Raw genomic sequence first — 15,137 nt, 5'->3', positions numbered from 1 at the left:
GCGGTGCTAATTTGCAAATAGTGATAATGGAATAATTTCTTAATATACTCTCTTTGCTGCAAAATTACCAGAACTAATGCCTTCTACTGATTTCTTTCTATAACACTAAACCAATGCTTATTCTGCTGGATTAACCACCGGAGGTACGTGTATTCTTCATTTTTCTAAATAAGGAGGTTTAGCATCAGACTAGAAAGTCAGGCTTAAAATGAAACTGTTTTCTTTGTTTTCTTTTTTCAGCTCTGAGGATGAGAATGGCAAAGCTGGGGAAAAAGGTGATTTAACAGCTGTAATGACATGGAAGTAAAATTTACTACTCAAAGCAGAATAAAGCTAAGAAGAGTTTCTTCAACACACCTTTTTTTGGATCATAATGCTTGCTTTGCTCCTCTGTTTTATGCATCTGGGCAGTTTTGCCCTCAGCATAATCCAATGGACTTTAACAGACTTCTAGATTTGACCAACTGCCACATACACACAGATCACATCCTGGATTTTGCTGGAAGTAGTGGAAAGTTACCTAAGACCATAAACACAGTGTATATACAAGTATGAAGACATGTGTGTACCTGTTCCCACAATCAGGAATATGCTGTTGCTATATACACAAAGCAGATAAATACCTATCTCCACGAAACTTCACAGAACATTGCTTCACTTCAAAGCATGCCAATCTACCTGATTTTGATTGAAAATGCCATTCCAACATTTTTCCGGTAAAATCATTGGCTAATAAAAAACTAAACATGAGAGATAGGAGTGGGAAGAAATGTAAATATAAAAGCTGGTTTCCAAGCATACTACCTTAGCCAAAATTTAAAACATTCCCTTCTAAGTGACAGTAAAGCAAATCAAAAATAGTAAAGTCAGCATTTAAATATTTAACCACCTTCTAGAGCTCCACAGTCCAGCCACCCTTCTCTTTTATGCATGACAGTATAGCTATCCTCAGGTCCTGCTCCCTTCCCCATGCCACATACGTGCTGCCCACCCAAAACCTCCCAGATCCAGCCTGTGCATAACACTATGAACAGCCTGACCTCTCAAGCATCGTTTCACCTCCCAGCTTGCTCAGAAAGCCCTGCTTTTCCAAGAAACTGGATGCCAGACAGGCAATGCCTGTCCAACAAAAATAAATAAGTTTTAAAAATACTGCTTAGCATACAGTTTTCAGTTGACCAGGGAACTAAAACTAGTGCAAACCTCCTATCAGATACACTGAGTTGCCAATGGCTTGTTTTGCAGCTGCAGCAGCAGGTCTTTTTACGGGCCCAGCCACTGCTGGGCACAGCTCACCAGCAAGGTCCAAGGCTCCCACCAAGGAGCAGGTCAAGTCTTTCCACATTAGGGAGGAGCCAAGGGCCCTTAAAGAAGTCACAAGGTACAATTGCACCTAGAAGAAAATCACATGCAAGTCAGATTTTTCCAGTACATAGTTCTTGAGGAGAAAAAAATGCCTCATAGGGCTACATCATTATATTCAAATCAGTGTGATAGCTTTATTTTGCTAGGTCTTAGCCTGGTTTGAACCACTAAACAGATGAAGCTCAGGTTGTGTTATTCGAGTATAGCTGGCTCAAATTATGCAGCAGCAAAAAAAAAAAAAACCACCATAATTTTTTTGCTGGTCTTCCTTGTTTCAAAGCAGGAAACTGAAGCTACTACCTCATACTGAGGCACGATGGTAGTAATCAGCTGACTTGTAGCCTCTAAACACTTGGTGGCTCTCAGTCTGAAGTGGGTAATAATCTCAAAGTTTAGGACTTGTCAGAGATGGTTACCTGGAGAGTGGAACAAATAAATTTAACTATATTACACTTTCTCTATGTCTACTTTGTTTTGTTTTTTTTTTGTTTGGGTTTTTTTTAATAGCTTAGGACTTGTCAGAGATGGTTACCTGGAGAGGGGAACAAATAAATTTAACTGTATTACACTTTCTCTATGTCTACTTGGTTTTGGTTTTTTTTTTGTTTGGTTTTTTTTTTTAATAGAGTTTTTTCCCTTCTTTGTTATTTGTTGGTTCTTTTTTTTAAATTTATTTTACATCTTCTCAAAAGGTTCTTAACAGGACACACAACAAACAGAGAGTGGGAAAGTGACACGAAGTAGTCAAGAGCAGTTTTTGTAACAGCACTCCTCCCCTGCCTTCCCCAATATTCATTGCTATTAAACTTAAAAGATCAGGAAAGGGGGCAAAGATGTTGCTGCCAACATAACATTAATAAAAGTATTTTAAAAGAAAGGTAACTGAAGAGATTCTTCACAAAAGTGAATACGTAGTAACTCTACAGGTGAAATTCACTACATATGCACGAAAAGTAATGTTAAAAAGAGAAACAACCCTAACCATACACAGCACAAAAAACAGCTGTTAAGTTGGGGCTACCAACTTCTCGACTAAGAAGCGGAATCTAGGCATTATTTTAGATAGTCCTCTGAAAATATCAACTCCATGCTCAGAAGCCATGAAAATGAAGAGAGCTTTAGGACTCACCAGGGAAACCACAGAAAACAAACCAAAACACAACGGTGTCATAGCACTTCACAGTACAACTTGAGGAGTTTGTTCACCCCATCTCTGAAGAGACAAACAGAGAAGGGTAATAAAGACTATCAGAAGTGTGAATCCCTAAATACAGCAGCAGTCATACAGGGAAAAAGACAGTAACTCACAGATATGCGAGACCTACAGGACTGTGAAGGTAAAACACAGATCACTAAACGATCTCAAGAAGCAGGCTTCAAACAAAACCAAGCAGCACTTTCTCACAGTAACTAATAAAAAGACAGTAACTCACAGATATGCGAGACCTACAGGACTGTGAAGGTAAAACACAGATCACTAAACGACGATATCAAGGAGCAGGCTTCGAACAAAACCAAGAAGCACTTGGTAACTAATGAAATGTTAGGGGTAAAGTATTAATAGGGTGTTTTTTTAATAATTCATCGAACATTTCATAGATACAATCCAACCAATACAAATGTTTGCAGTCCAGCTACAGTTTCCAGCTTAGAATATCCTTGCACAGATTCTGGGAAGTAGCAAGGAGGTCTTGCTGGGAAAAGAAAATATCCTTGTGGTCTTGTTACATCTCTTGCTCTAAGCACTCATTGCTCCCACTTCAGGAGACAATACTGGCCTTGATAGAGCTCTGCTATGCCATGCAGCAGTTCTGACGTTGTGTATATTAAAACTATTCACTTTCTGCCAGATGAATCTGAACTGCCCCACACTAATATACTAGCAATGTAGTAGCATGGATATCAGATCATTAATCTGGAGGAACAGAGACACAAAATAGAGTATTCAAGAGCTGTGTGCTTTTGGGAAACAGGGATGTTAATCATAAAAGTGCTGCAGCCCCAGAGCTTTCCCAGCTCCTGTTTCAACAAGAACAGAATTACAAGAAGGCAAATTATCTTCTTCACATGTCAGTACAGATGCTGTGCAAAATTCCAATTCATCACTAAAGCCAAATTATTTCTAAGGTCCAGCAAGACAAAAGCCTCTCTGAAACAAAGCCAAAAATGGAGTTGTTAGTGCAGTATCGCTTATCCAGGATGGCTGTCATAGATGCCCAGGTCGCTATGATGCAGATGTTCAGTTTTGTGGTTTGCAATATCCAAAGCCAATTTTGCACAGTGTGAGGAAAGCCAGGGGAAGCTGTACAGTGCTTGAATTAGCTCATTGTGAGCTAAAACAGATGGCACCAAGTGTGTTCTGAAGCACTCGTCCTGTGCCGATTCTGCTGTGCCACTCCCTCAGGCAGGTGAATGCAGCATCTCCCCCTTCACATGTACACCTTAGAGAAGCTGAAGGCAGACTGATGTGAGCAAATAAATTCTCAGAATTACTAGGAAATCATGCCTTTTAACCATCCTTCTGTTCACCTGGAATTGTCTAAAATAGAGATACTAACTTCTGCAGTGAAATCCAGAAGATTCAAGTTTTTCCTCGATTGCCATTCATCTTAAGTTGTTTGGAAAAAAGGATGTACCCCCCTAGAGCACCTTTTACACATGACAAAAGAAAACAGGCTGTAATTGTTCAAACAAAAGCTTAAGCATAGGCATCAAGGAAGTACCCATTTCATAATGTCTCTGTACGAACTGGCTTGAATTTAAGGATGGAGTTTCTTAATAAAGCTTGGGAATTTCAGATGAGTTCATTTAGGAACATCTCCTGTTTTGGACATCCTTTATGTGTCTCAACCTCTCACTGAAAGATTAAAGAAAGCAAAGAAAATAAAAACGCTGTTATTTGAACAAGAGCGCCACGTAGTGTTACAAACCGCAATGGAAAGCAAATGGCAATCTCTCCCCAGAGCTCCCAAACCTGGCTAAAGGAAAAACATGGGTACTATTACACTGAATATGAAGTCTCCCCATCCTGCAATTTTTGACAGAACAGAGGACAGTGCAGCATTCAGTGTAAGGAAGAAAAACAGAGCACACCTTTTCTTAGTTCATTCTACAGCCTGCGTTTCAGCTAGCAAAAAATTACTTCAAGTAAAGCAAAGTAGCACTGAATTCCATTGCATTTGAGCTGTTTGCATTTGCCTTCACTCAAAACACATTCAAGAAACTTGGTTTGTAGTTAAGAGCAGATGAGCAGCATTTGGAGGCTGCACTTAACAACTCAATCAAAACAGTAAACCACTTGTTGCGAGACTGATCACAAGTTCCTGCTTGACTGGGAGTGTTTGCTTGTCTAGAAGAACTGAAAAAGAAATATGCTAATGCTGATTTGTCATCACAAGTTTAATCTGACAGTAAAGAGAACACTGAAACCTTCTTGATGTCTCCTTGTGAAGAGGTTTTCTTGACTTCAGTGGGATTCCTTTATGAAGCAAAGCAATGAGAATTTTTTTCTGTACAATACTTTATCATTCAAGGAAAAAAATATACAGCAGTCACCATTGTCTGTAGAACCAAACTGTCTGTCACATTGTCTTGCTGATATCAAACACTTCCATAGCCTTTTTTCCTCTCTTCTTCAAAGAGGTATACCAAAAATTTTGGAGGTCACGAGAACACAAAGATACATTTCTTTCTTTTACTAGTCATGCAGGAAGAGGGTAAGGGTGGTGGTATGAACAAACATTGAAAACATTAACAAGTATTCCCATCAAACAAGTTACAATACGGCACATAAGGTCTCATATAATAAAGTACATCATATTGCTAGCACTGGGAAGGAATACGTTATCCAAAGAGCAACTGGCAGTTTTGTCAACTTTAAAGCGGTATTAGATGTGGAACAAGGATTTTTCTTCTTAAGGAATAGAAATTCTGTGTTACAGAGAGAAACTATTTTAATATTCAATCTCAATAAGAGTTTCTCCAGGAAGCATTTAGATAGCTTTAATGTATAAAACACCATCTACAAAGAAAACAGACAATCCATTTTGCTGCTAGGCAAGACTGCTCTTTACTAGTTTCTATTTGATAGTGTTTTTACCTTACTAAAAAAGAGACAAAACCTTTTATTAAGATATTTACATTCATGTTTTAAAACCCCTGGGTTCATTGTCACATGCAAACGAAACAACACACAGTACAGCTACAGAAAGAATCTGGCATCAGCTTTAATTTAAAAAGCCATCAATTGTGCCTAGCTTGGAAGACTTTCTTCTATAAACTCATGGTAGGCAAAGGAGAACCCCAGCAGTAGATGGGCTTGCCATTCCCAGACTTTTGAGATCAGAGTTAAAAACAACCCAAACAAACCAACAACCCAACCAAAACAAACTCCCACAACAAACCAACCACAAATCCCCTCAATTAGCCACATGCCCCTCGTTCTTCAGCCTGGCTTTTGTCATATTTCTTCATAGTCCCCCTTTCCCAATCCACACATGAATTTTCCAGCTTCCAGGACAAATGGAGACAGCTCAACTCACACTCTTGCAGTCTGCTGCTGACAAAGGGATTAATCGCAGCTCTGCAAATGCTCTTATGGCTACACCAGTCACTTGAGTGGCAAGAGAGAAGAACACTGACTACAGACAAACTTGGAGCTTTCTGAATAGGACTTGTCTCTCCAACAGGCTGCACTGTGGATTTGAGGAAGAGACAGAAATAGACAGCTTTAGTAAATGGAGACTACCACAACCTGACCCACATGTATGAGCATTTTAGAGCTGGCCACCAGGTAGCAGAGAGATGTTGCTGTAATAGTGCTGCTATACCAAGCCAGACCTCACTATTTACTATTCTATCCAATGCTCAAACATCTTTATTCCCAGCTAGCTTAGTAGCCCCAGGCTGAAAATATATTTTTAAAGCGTAACAATTAAAAATTGATACTTCACAGTATCAAAAAAATCAAGAAGTGTGGAAGGAAACTGTTTGAAGCCGTAAAAAAGTAAACCACAAAGCACTGCACTGGCATATTAAGGGTTCATTTCCAAGATGGCATTTCAAGACTGTCCTTCCATACTTAGGCAAACCATGAACCAAAAGAGTTAAACAGTATAGTCTCTTTCCATTCCCTGTACTTCGTTCATATATTTACATAAATCTTTTGTTGACAAAAAAAAGCCCTCCCATATTCTTGTAAAGACAGTTTTGTCCCCTAGAGAGATCAGATCAAAGTCCTCTCACTTAACATTCACAGAAGCTGCTGTTCCTGAAATCACACCAACAATACAACTTCAAAATTCCTGGGCAAAAATTTTCAATTCCATTTAAGCATCAAGTAACATAAATCCATCTTATTCACACAGAAAAGCAATTCAGAAACCACAAGCCACCAAAGACAGTAAAACACAAATCCATACGCAGATAGATTCTTCCCATTTGAGTTTTGGATAAGTACAACTGGTTTTAATGCACTTACATTTCAAACACATTTTCTCTTTATGGTTTAGAAGCACTGAGGGGGGTGGGATGGAACAGTATTTTGAGCAAGGCAAATAGTGGTTTTACTAAGGGACTGAAGCTCCCAAACTCATGTACCTGTGCAAGTGCACTGCTCTCAGAGCAGAGAGAAGAATTTTTGCATTTAACTGCAAAGACAGACAACAGCATTTAGCTCACGCATCAACCTGCATTTGTAACAGTTTCTCCCTAAGTGGTTTTTTTTTTTAATGCACAGAACTGTCATGAGCAGGAGGTTGTCACATCACATGCCATTAAAACATAGTAAGGTGAACAGACTGATCCCAAATCTATCACATCTTTCCAGTTTTCCCCATAATATTCACAAAAAGGTTTAGGGAACTGACTATCAAAACAGCGTTTTCAGCACATCTTCTCAGTCTTCTTAACCTATAAGCTTCAATCAAGTTAATTACTGCACTTTAAAAATAGAGACTTCATTCCTTACTCAGGCAAAGACTCCCATTAAAAGTCACATCAGAAGACAGCTTTGGCAGGACTGCAGCATCCTTCTATAGATTTGAATTCAAGTTCTCCCTAACACCAAGCATGACACACACGTGCTATTATTCTTCAATTACATCTTCAGGGCGGTGTTGAGGGAAAAACTGTAAGAAAGCATTCCTTGCATGTTTTTCAACTGTACAATATTTCATCACAAAATTTTCAATGCCTTATTTCATATTTGGTTGATTGCTGCCAGGAAAGCAATGAGGTATACTATATTTCCACAGACATAGATGGTTAACACAATCTGTTTAAACAGACGACCCTGCAAGAGAAGGGGAAGAAAAGCCATAGATGTATCAGTCTCTTTATTGTTTTAAACAAAGAAACATCCCATCTCATAGTAGTTATTTACAAAATTGCAACTTACCTCTGCTTCTGCAGATGTGAGTGACTGCAGTATCTGTACTCTGTCATCCTCTATCACTTCAACTGTTGGTGGGGAGGAAAAAATCAACTTAAGTACACTCTTAAAAAGGAGGGGGGAGTCATTTTTATACTGCAGAAGTCGTGATCCTGTAATTAAGTAACTAAGTCTTATACATCAAACTTGAAAAGCACTTGGAAGTCTCATTTGACATTTCATGACCTGTACTATTCACACTCACAGCACAAATGAAAAGTTATTCCAGATGTGACCTACGAAAAATAACTTCTGGACACTGAAGTGGCAAAACAAGTTCTCCTTTGCTACAGTGAGTCAACTAAACACTGAGTTTTGAGCTGAACAAAATATTTTAATTCAGATTTCATATCTTTTCTAAGTTACTCCTTCTCCCCATGTCACCTTACACAGCCTCTTCGCTAACCATGCTTCTTCAATTCTCCATGTCTCACCTTTGCCTTAGATACAGGTCATACACATGTGCAGTCATCTCCTCTCAGTGACACCAGCCAGTGAAGCTAAGAATTTCCAGTGAAGTTACTACCAGTCTCTCTATTAGACATATTGGAGTCAGGGTTTCACCTCCATTCCTCTGTTCACTCAGAATTGCAAGTGCTTGTGCTTAAGTTTCTGATAATTTTGTTCATGTAAGAACAGCCATTCATACCAGCAATTTGTCACAATAAAATGCAGGCTAAACATGCATGAATTTAAACCTAGACTTTACCTAGACTGGTATCAAAATCATGGCAAAAATCGTTAAGTTCTTGGAAAATACTTGCCTGTTTCAGTCTGCCCTTACTAACTGCGGCTTGAGAAGTAAGAACACTAAAGTGGCAAAAGAATAATTTTCAAGAACACTTTGGTCTTTAAAACTGGTTTACTCCCATACTAATTTGTACAGAAGATCTGACCCCATTACTTGAGAGTTCTTCTCATCAGCTTGCAAGTTAGAGGCCAAAGAACACCTCCAGAAATTCAATCCACTATTACATTATTTGCCTATCACAATCCTCAGCAAGGTAATAACAGGAGATTTGTTGGGTTTGTACCTTTACGTACGAGACAGTAGCTGTGTACTTCCAGAAGAACATCAGTACCAACATGCCAAGCTACAAAACCAATCATTGTATAGGTGTCCCATGGGTCTGGTAGGTCAAGTGCTGGTAGATCCATTCCCAAGAACATGGTCACCACTAGCCAAGAAAAAGAAAAACAGATACTAAGAGTGCTGAGTCAGGGTAATTAAAAAATGCTTTCACCACCTTTAGCAATAGATTTCCCACAAGCTGCCCAGAGCAGCTTGGTGAATGACGTTAAAGGAGTCCATGCAGCTAAGTTTGGTTTTTTGGCTTTTTTTTGGCAGTGTGAGAGCAGAGGCAGGAAGCAAAGGAGAAGGCCACAGTAGCTTTCATCCTGCTCAGTTCCCTATCACATCAGTCACACAAATACTATAGCATTTGTGACTGCCAACAAGACAACAGTCACTGCAACTTAAGCTTACTCTGGAAACCTGTCACCATTAACAGAATTAAGCCCAGCTTCTGTTTCTGTGAGTGAGTTTCCACTCCCTCATTAAATAACACTGAACTACGTTACTATAAGAATACTGTCCTCAAATCTTCCAAGACAAAAAGAAATTACTCAAGATAAGAACAGGTCCTTATTACAAAGATTCTTCAGATTTGTCTGTAATGTCTTTGGTTTTACACTTTGGTCGCTTTTTTCTCCCTGAAGCTGTATCTGATGGCCACTTAAAACTCACACAGAAGATGGCCAGCAATAAAAAGAATCTTCAGGGATGCCTGGACTGGATGCCCACTGATGTTTTAGACATCCTCTAAACAAAGTTACTTTAAATCACTTAAAAAGGGAGTTACAACTTCTACTGCTACTCACCAGCTAGTATTCTAGCTGTTGTACCAGTACTCCAATGAAACCAGTTAAACAATTGCCTCCTACAAAACAATGAAGAGCATTTTACTGATTACATATTAATCATAATACTTGGGGGGGGGGAACACAACAACATTGTTACCTACTTTAAATGTACATTTTCAACATAAAAAGAACTTTTAAAGAAACAGGCATATTTAATTCCTCTGGCTGTAAATTAACGAGTTAGTTTGAGTACCTTGGTGCATGACGAGATGGTCTGAAGCCTGCCATAAGTGGTTGAAAGATTGTCAGAGCCATCACAGTACAGCCGAGATAGGGATGAAAACCTGCGTGCTAAACACAGAACACTTTTCTTTAATACTACATATATACATATATAAAGACAGAAAAAAAAACAACATAACAACAAAAACTAAAATGCTGATAATTTTATTTATGCTTGTATCAGTAAGTCACAGTGGTGGAGCAGCACGTTGTTTAGACTAGCAGAAGCAACAGGACACAGTAAGCTGTCCTGCAGCTGGATGGTGATGCTGCTCCTTGGCAGCATGAGTCACTGGAAAGTCTGTGCAGTTTGTCCCATGCTTCTGCTGTATTAAGAAATTCAACCAGCTGCAGAGCAGAGAGCAATGACTATAGAAGCTATGCTCCAAGCTCTCCATCCTCAATCTTGTGTCTTCAGAAGAAGCCTGTTCCATAAGTCCTCTCAGAACTGGTTTCTTCTCTCACTCTGCACGTTGTAATCTTAACCCTAAACCATTTTATTCCATTTTCCTAGCTGTGACCACATTAATCTCTCATCTTTAATTCAGATACTCTCTAAACTTTTCAATTTCTGATATCACCTTGCACCAAATATTATACAGGTGACAGCAACAGGTATACAATCTCTCTCTAATGTTCCAGACTAAGCTTAGTCACTTGATACAGTTACTCAAGTTGATAACAACACTTATTTCCAGTAGGTTTATCACATTAATAAGTCAACCATCCCACCCTCACTCCCCTCCTAAATTCAAGTTCTCTAAGGAAACTGGAACACTTTGAAACTGAAAAAAGCTTCAGACAACTGAAACTTTGAGCGAGGAAGGAAGGAAAGTACTGAAGTTTTTCAGCTGTTGTTAAAGGAGGCCTACTTAAGTACAGCTTTCACAGCAATTTCCTCAGCAATAGCTGTGACAAATTCAAATAATCAGTTCATTTATTTGATCCAACCTTTAAGTCTGAGTTACCAAAACAAAAGCACACACTTACTTGGCTCCAACCTCCTCGGTATATAAAAGGCAACACAAAAGAAATGCTTGTAAGCATGACTGTGGTCAACATAAGCATACGATGCACCTAGAAAAGTTAAGTTTGCTTTTAGTAACTCTACAGCTTTCTCAATACACCATTACAATACAGTTAACAATGTTCTCAGTGTCCTCTTCAGACTGCTTCTACTAGTAAAGCAGGTGAACTCTGGGTTTGTAATTGTTCCATTTCATAAGATTAAAGAAAGATAAAAATCACGTCAAGTTAATCCATTTCTTGGATCTAGTAGGTTTATAATTCTGCTTAAAATACAGCTAGAAAATAAAGCTGGAGACATGGGGAGATTTTGCCCACCTGAAACCACATCTCCTTTCCAAAGAGGAATGAATGAGACCAGACAGGTTTGAAGAATCTTGCAATAATAACACCAATACTAACTGTGGTAATCCAAGCAACAAACATTAGTGCTCCTGAAAATTGAAAAAAAAAAATACAAGGTAAACATAACTAATTTAGCAGCATATGAATAGAGCTTCTAAGATTACCTAATAGTTTAGTCTGTATGTATATGGTCAGAATTTACCAGGGATAAGGTTTTGATCACCTGGTTCAGACTAGAACTTCAAAGAATTTATCTTGCTAGAGAGTAGACACAGCCATATAAAAGACATCACGAAGAATCATATTATGCCCGCACAGCACAACAGAGCAGCTGTGGTTACTGTGCATTTCATATGCACCAGTACAGTCACTGCATACTGGTTAAAGATTCTGTTCTGTCACTAACTTACACATCAGAGGATGAAAGGATATTTATTACAATTTGTTTGACAAAAAATGAGCAACAGTTCTCTCATGGGTCTGCTTTAAAGTCCAGTACTGTGAGAGGAAAAAATTCTGATTAACTTCAATGGCTTTGGACCATCAGTGAGGGGTTTCTCGTTTCAAATATAATTAAATCAATTATGCAACTAGAACTAATTAAGCCAGAGAGAGAGGTAAACAGAAACAAGTCCTAATTATAAGTTTAAGAGAAAAGGCAAATGAAGGTTAATTTTCCTGGGCAAAAATAATCTTTTAACATTGTCCTTGACATGAAAAATTCTTAATAACTTTCCTCTGTCGTCTGTCTCAGATCTTACTACCCATCACTACATATAACGTGAGTGCCAGAAAGAGGAAAGATCTACTCTGCAATAATCAGGAAAACTTAACTCTCCAGCCTCAACAAGTCTAGAACTGGAAGACAAAACTAGAAGTTGCAGCTTACCGTGAGCCTTGATAAGTCGCGGGGACCGGGAACCTCCAAGATCCTGAGGAAGGCCCGTGACATTGTACATTCCATTGGTGATCAGAGGCTGGCGACGGTGTTTGTATATTAGTCCACCTAAGCAGTCACAAAGTGATTTGTTTATGGCTGATGAAAACCACTGCACTTGTAAGTGTGTCCAGTCTTTATTTATGAATGCAAATCCTGGTGTGACCACTGACCATAATAAAACTAACATGCAGTTTGTTAAGAAGTCAGTTTGTGAATCAAAATTTCAACCAAAGAGGTCATCCAAACTGCCTCGTATGCTTAACGTGCAAGACTCAACTCATCCCTCTACAGAAAATAGCTTTCTCCACTATACAGACAAGACATGAAGAACAATTCCCTTTGATGCTAGTCTCCATTTCAAAGAGATGTGCCCACCACCCAAGAAGCTAACAATTCCTAGCATCAAGTGGGCAAAACATATACGTAAGTCTAACTTCCAAAAGCAAATCCATGATCCAGAGAGGCAGTAAAGACGACTGGACTAAGGGTCTCAAGCTTGGAAATCAGAGTCCTCAGTTTAAATACTAATTCTCAGCTAAGTCATAGCTTATATAAGGGTTACTAATTTAGAACTGTTCAAAGAAAAACCACCATATGAAAGTCAAGTTTACCTTCACTAGCTTCCCCGTCTGCCAGAAAGATGTAGTAACTGGCATCCAGATTAAATCTTGCTTTATAAGCGGGAAGACGAATACTCCTTCTGAAAGAACATTGAAGGACACCATCCACAAGCCTCCATGATACATCTTCAAGGGCATTCTGTGAAACAGGAGACATTTAATACCCAGTCTTTTCAGACTGGGAGAGTAACTGGCTTAAAAGCAACCCTGCAAAAGACGAGAGTGTCACTGATACACAAAGAAAGAGTGGCAATGATTGCAGGATGGCCTGCAAAAGACGAGAGTGTCACTGATACACAGAGTGGCAATGATTGCAGGATGAGAGGATAAAAATCTCTTGCATACCAACTTAGAAGGTGTGGCAGTAAGTCAACACAGCAACACAAGAGCTGGACTAATGACCACCAATTTTCCAGCTCATAACAACAACCTCCTCTTCCCTTCCAACCTTTAACTCAAGATATATCGAATGCAACTGTAGTCCTAGCAAAGGGACAGAGTAACACTGGGCATAGAGTTCCTCAATAGAGTAAGCTCCTACCATGAGACCTATTTTTAAAGAGTTTAAATTTAGACTTCCAAAGGGAACATTTATTAGGAAGAAGCAGCCAAACCAATCTCATCTTAAAGAATTATGGATCCATCTTACTATTTACAGCTGCAGTGCAAAATAAAAGCACAAAGCAGCAGCATACCATTCGTTTCTTCAAACCTACACTTGCAGAAGCATCTTAGTTGTTTTCAAAAGTACCTCTGAATCCAAAACAGGAGGACTTCGCCCCTTCAGATAGGCAGTGCTTACATAAACATGGTGGTCCTCATTAACACAGAGATATGCATCATCACCACCCTGGAGAGTTTAAAAGAAAAAGGTATTTATAGCCCAATAAAGCACACTACTGGCAGTCTCCAAAAGCTCTTTGAATTAATATATGCAACAAGATGGGAGACAGAATTCTGTAGCTGTCAAGCTATTATTTCCCAGATTTCAAACACAATTCAGTATTACAGGGAAATTGCATTAAGTCAGATGACACATAGTACAGCATGTTATGATTTACCCTCCAGTAGGGTATTATCAGAAGCTTATTTAATTACTTAGAATTTACTAAATTAGCCAGACAAGACAGATGTTATTTAAAAACTCTCTTCAGTTAAAAGTTGATTTTCTTTACAGCTGTAAAGACAAAGTGTTGTTAAGAACCAAGGGACATGAATATAAACAGCAACTCCTCTATGCAACAGTTACTTTATGGATTATGTATTTGTCAACAGCATCATCCCTTCACTTTAACACCAATTAGAAAAAAAGGATCTCTAAGCACCTCTTTTAAGATTGACTGGAGTTACTCCTGAACAAACAATGATTAAATGCAAATGGTTTTCAGAAAGCACAGCAATTCAGCTTCTGACAAGTGAGGGGTTTTGGCTAGGTAACAAAGAAAGATTAATCTAACCAGGAATTGTAGTCAGCTACCATGCAATCAGGTTGGATTCTGCTGAGACAGATATCCACAGGGAAACTCTACCGCACATAGTCAGTCCTGAGCTAAAAATTAATATCCACCTATAAAAGGCAACCTGTGCTTCAGCACTATGAGAGTATCTAAATTACTTTGTTTGACATCTATCAGCATTTCAGTTTTCTATATGCATGTTTTGCTAAAGTACAATTCAAACTTTACTAAGCTTTACGAAGAACATAAAAGCAACTGAATTAGTAGAATAGGACACTCACCATCCACTGGTCATGGGACAATGCAAATGCTAAATATCCTTCACTTGGACCACTCAGTTCAATAAGTACTGAACTCTTCTCTTGTTGGAAGGATAGAAAAAAACAGGAAGCACTCTCAGGATCACAGTTTGAAGGGTTCCTAATGCAGAACTTCACACTTCCACAACCTGATGCATTAAACTAGACAATTAAGCAAATAAACAAGTCATAAGCAGTGAAAGCTTCCCCTCTTCTTCCTCCCTTTCTACCATTTCTCCATTCTAGAAGAAAGCATACAAGGAGAAGCAAAGAAATGCCAGCTGTGTCTACACACCAGTCTTTTAAGCCATCCCTACAATTACTAACTTTGAAAAGAAAGTAAAAACTTCAGAGAAGTTTCCTTTGGTTTAATTTTTAGAGAGAACATCAGCTGTAGGCTGAGGGAGAAAAGAAGGGAAGAACAGCTTTTTATTTCCTTTAAAAAGTAGCAATTCCACTGATACACAATAAGAAAATACATGGATTAAAAGTCACTTATTTTGGATCAAA

At 38.7% G+C, this 15,137-nt stretch overlaps 2 protein-coding genes across 2 annotated transcripts in view; one reads left to right on the top strand and one right to left on the bottom strand.

The window, feature by feature from the left end:
- Positions 1-377, top strand: part of PALMD (palmdelphin) — a 28,298-nt gene extending 27,921 nt beyond the window's left edge. Inside the window, exon 8 of the mRNA XM_010179917.1 lies at positions 241-377. Within this exon, the coding sequence (XP_010178219.1) occupies positions 241-284 (44 nt within the window). The 3' untranslated portion in view covers positions 285-377. The remainder of the gene's footprint in view (positions 1-240) is intronic.
- Positions 378-7,564: 7,187 nt separating this feature from the next.
- FRRS1 (ferric-chelate reductase 1) lies at positions 7,565-14,789 on the bottom strand (the record flags this gene model as incomplete). The annotated part of the gene is made up of 11 exons (XM_010179918.1): positions 7,565-7,657; positions 7,763-7,824; positions 8,830-8,973; positions 9,677-9,735; positions 9,912-10,009; positions 10,931-11,017; positions 11,285-11,400; positions 12,201-12,317; positions 12,863-13,010; positions 13,623-13,721; positions 14,610-14,789. Coding segments are annotated over 11 exons (1,203 nt in total), but the record flags the coding sequence as incomplete, so codon positions are not given.
- Between the last annotated feature and the right edge of the window lie 348 nt (positions 14,790-15,137).

Source organism: Mesitornis unicolor, unplaced genomic scaffold (genome assembly GCF_000695765.1).
Source record: "Mesitornis unicolor isolate BGI_N332 unplaced genomic scaffold, ASM69576v1 scaffold5442, whole genome shotgun sequence".
Classification (NCBI taxonomy): domain Eukaryota; kingdom Metazoa; phylum Chordata; class Aves; order Mesitornithiformes; family Mesitornithidae; genus Mesitornis; species Mesitornis unicolor.
The sequence above is the reverse complement of the archived record's forward strand: the minus strand, read 5'-3'. Positions and strand labels throughout refer to the sequence as shown.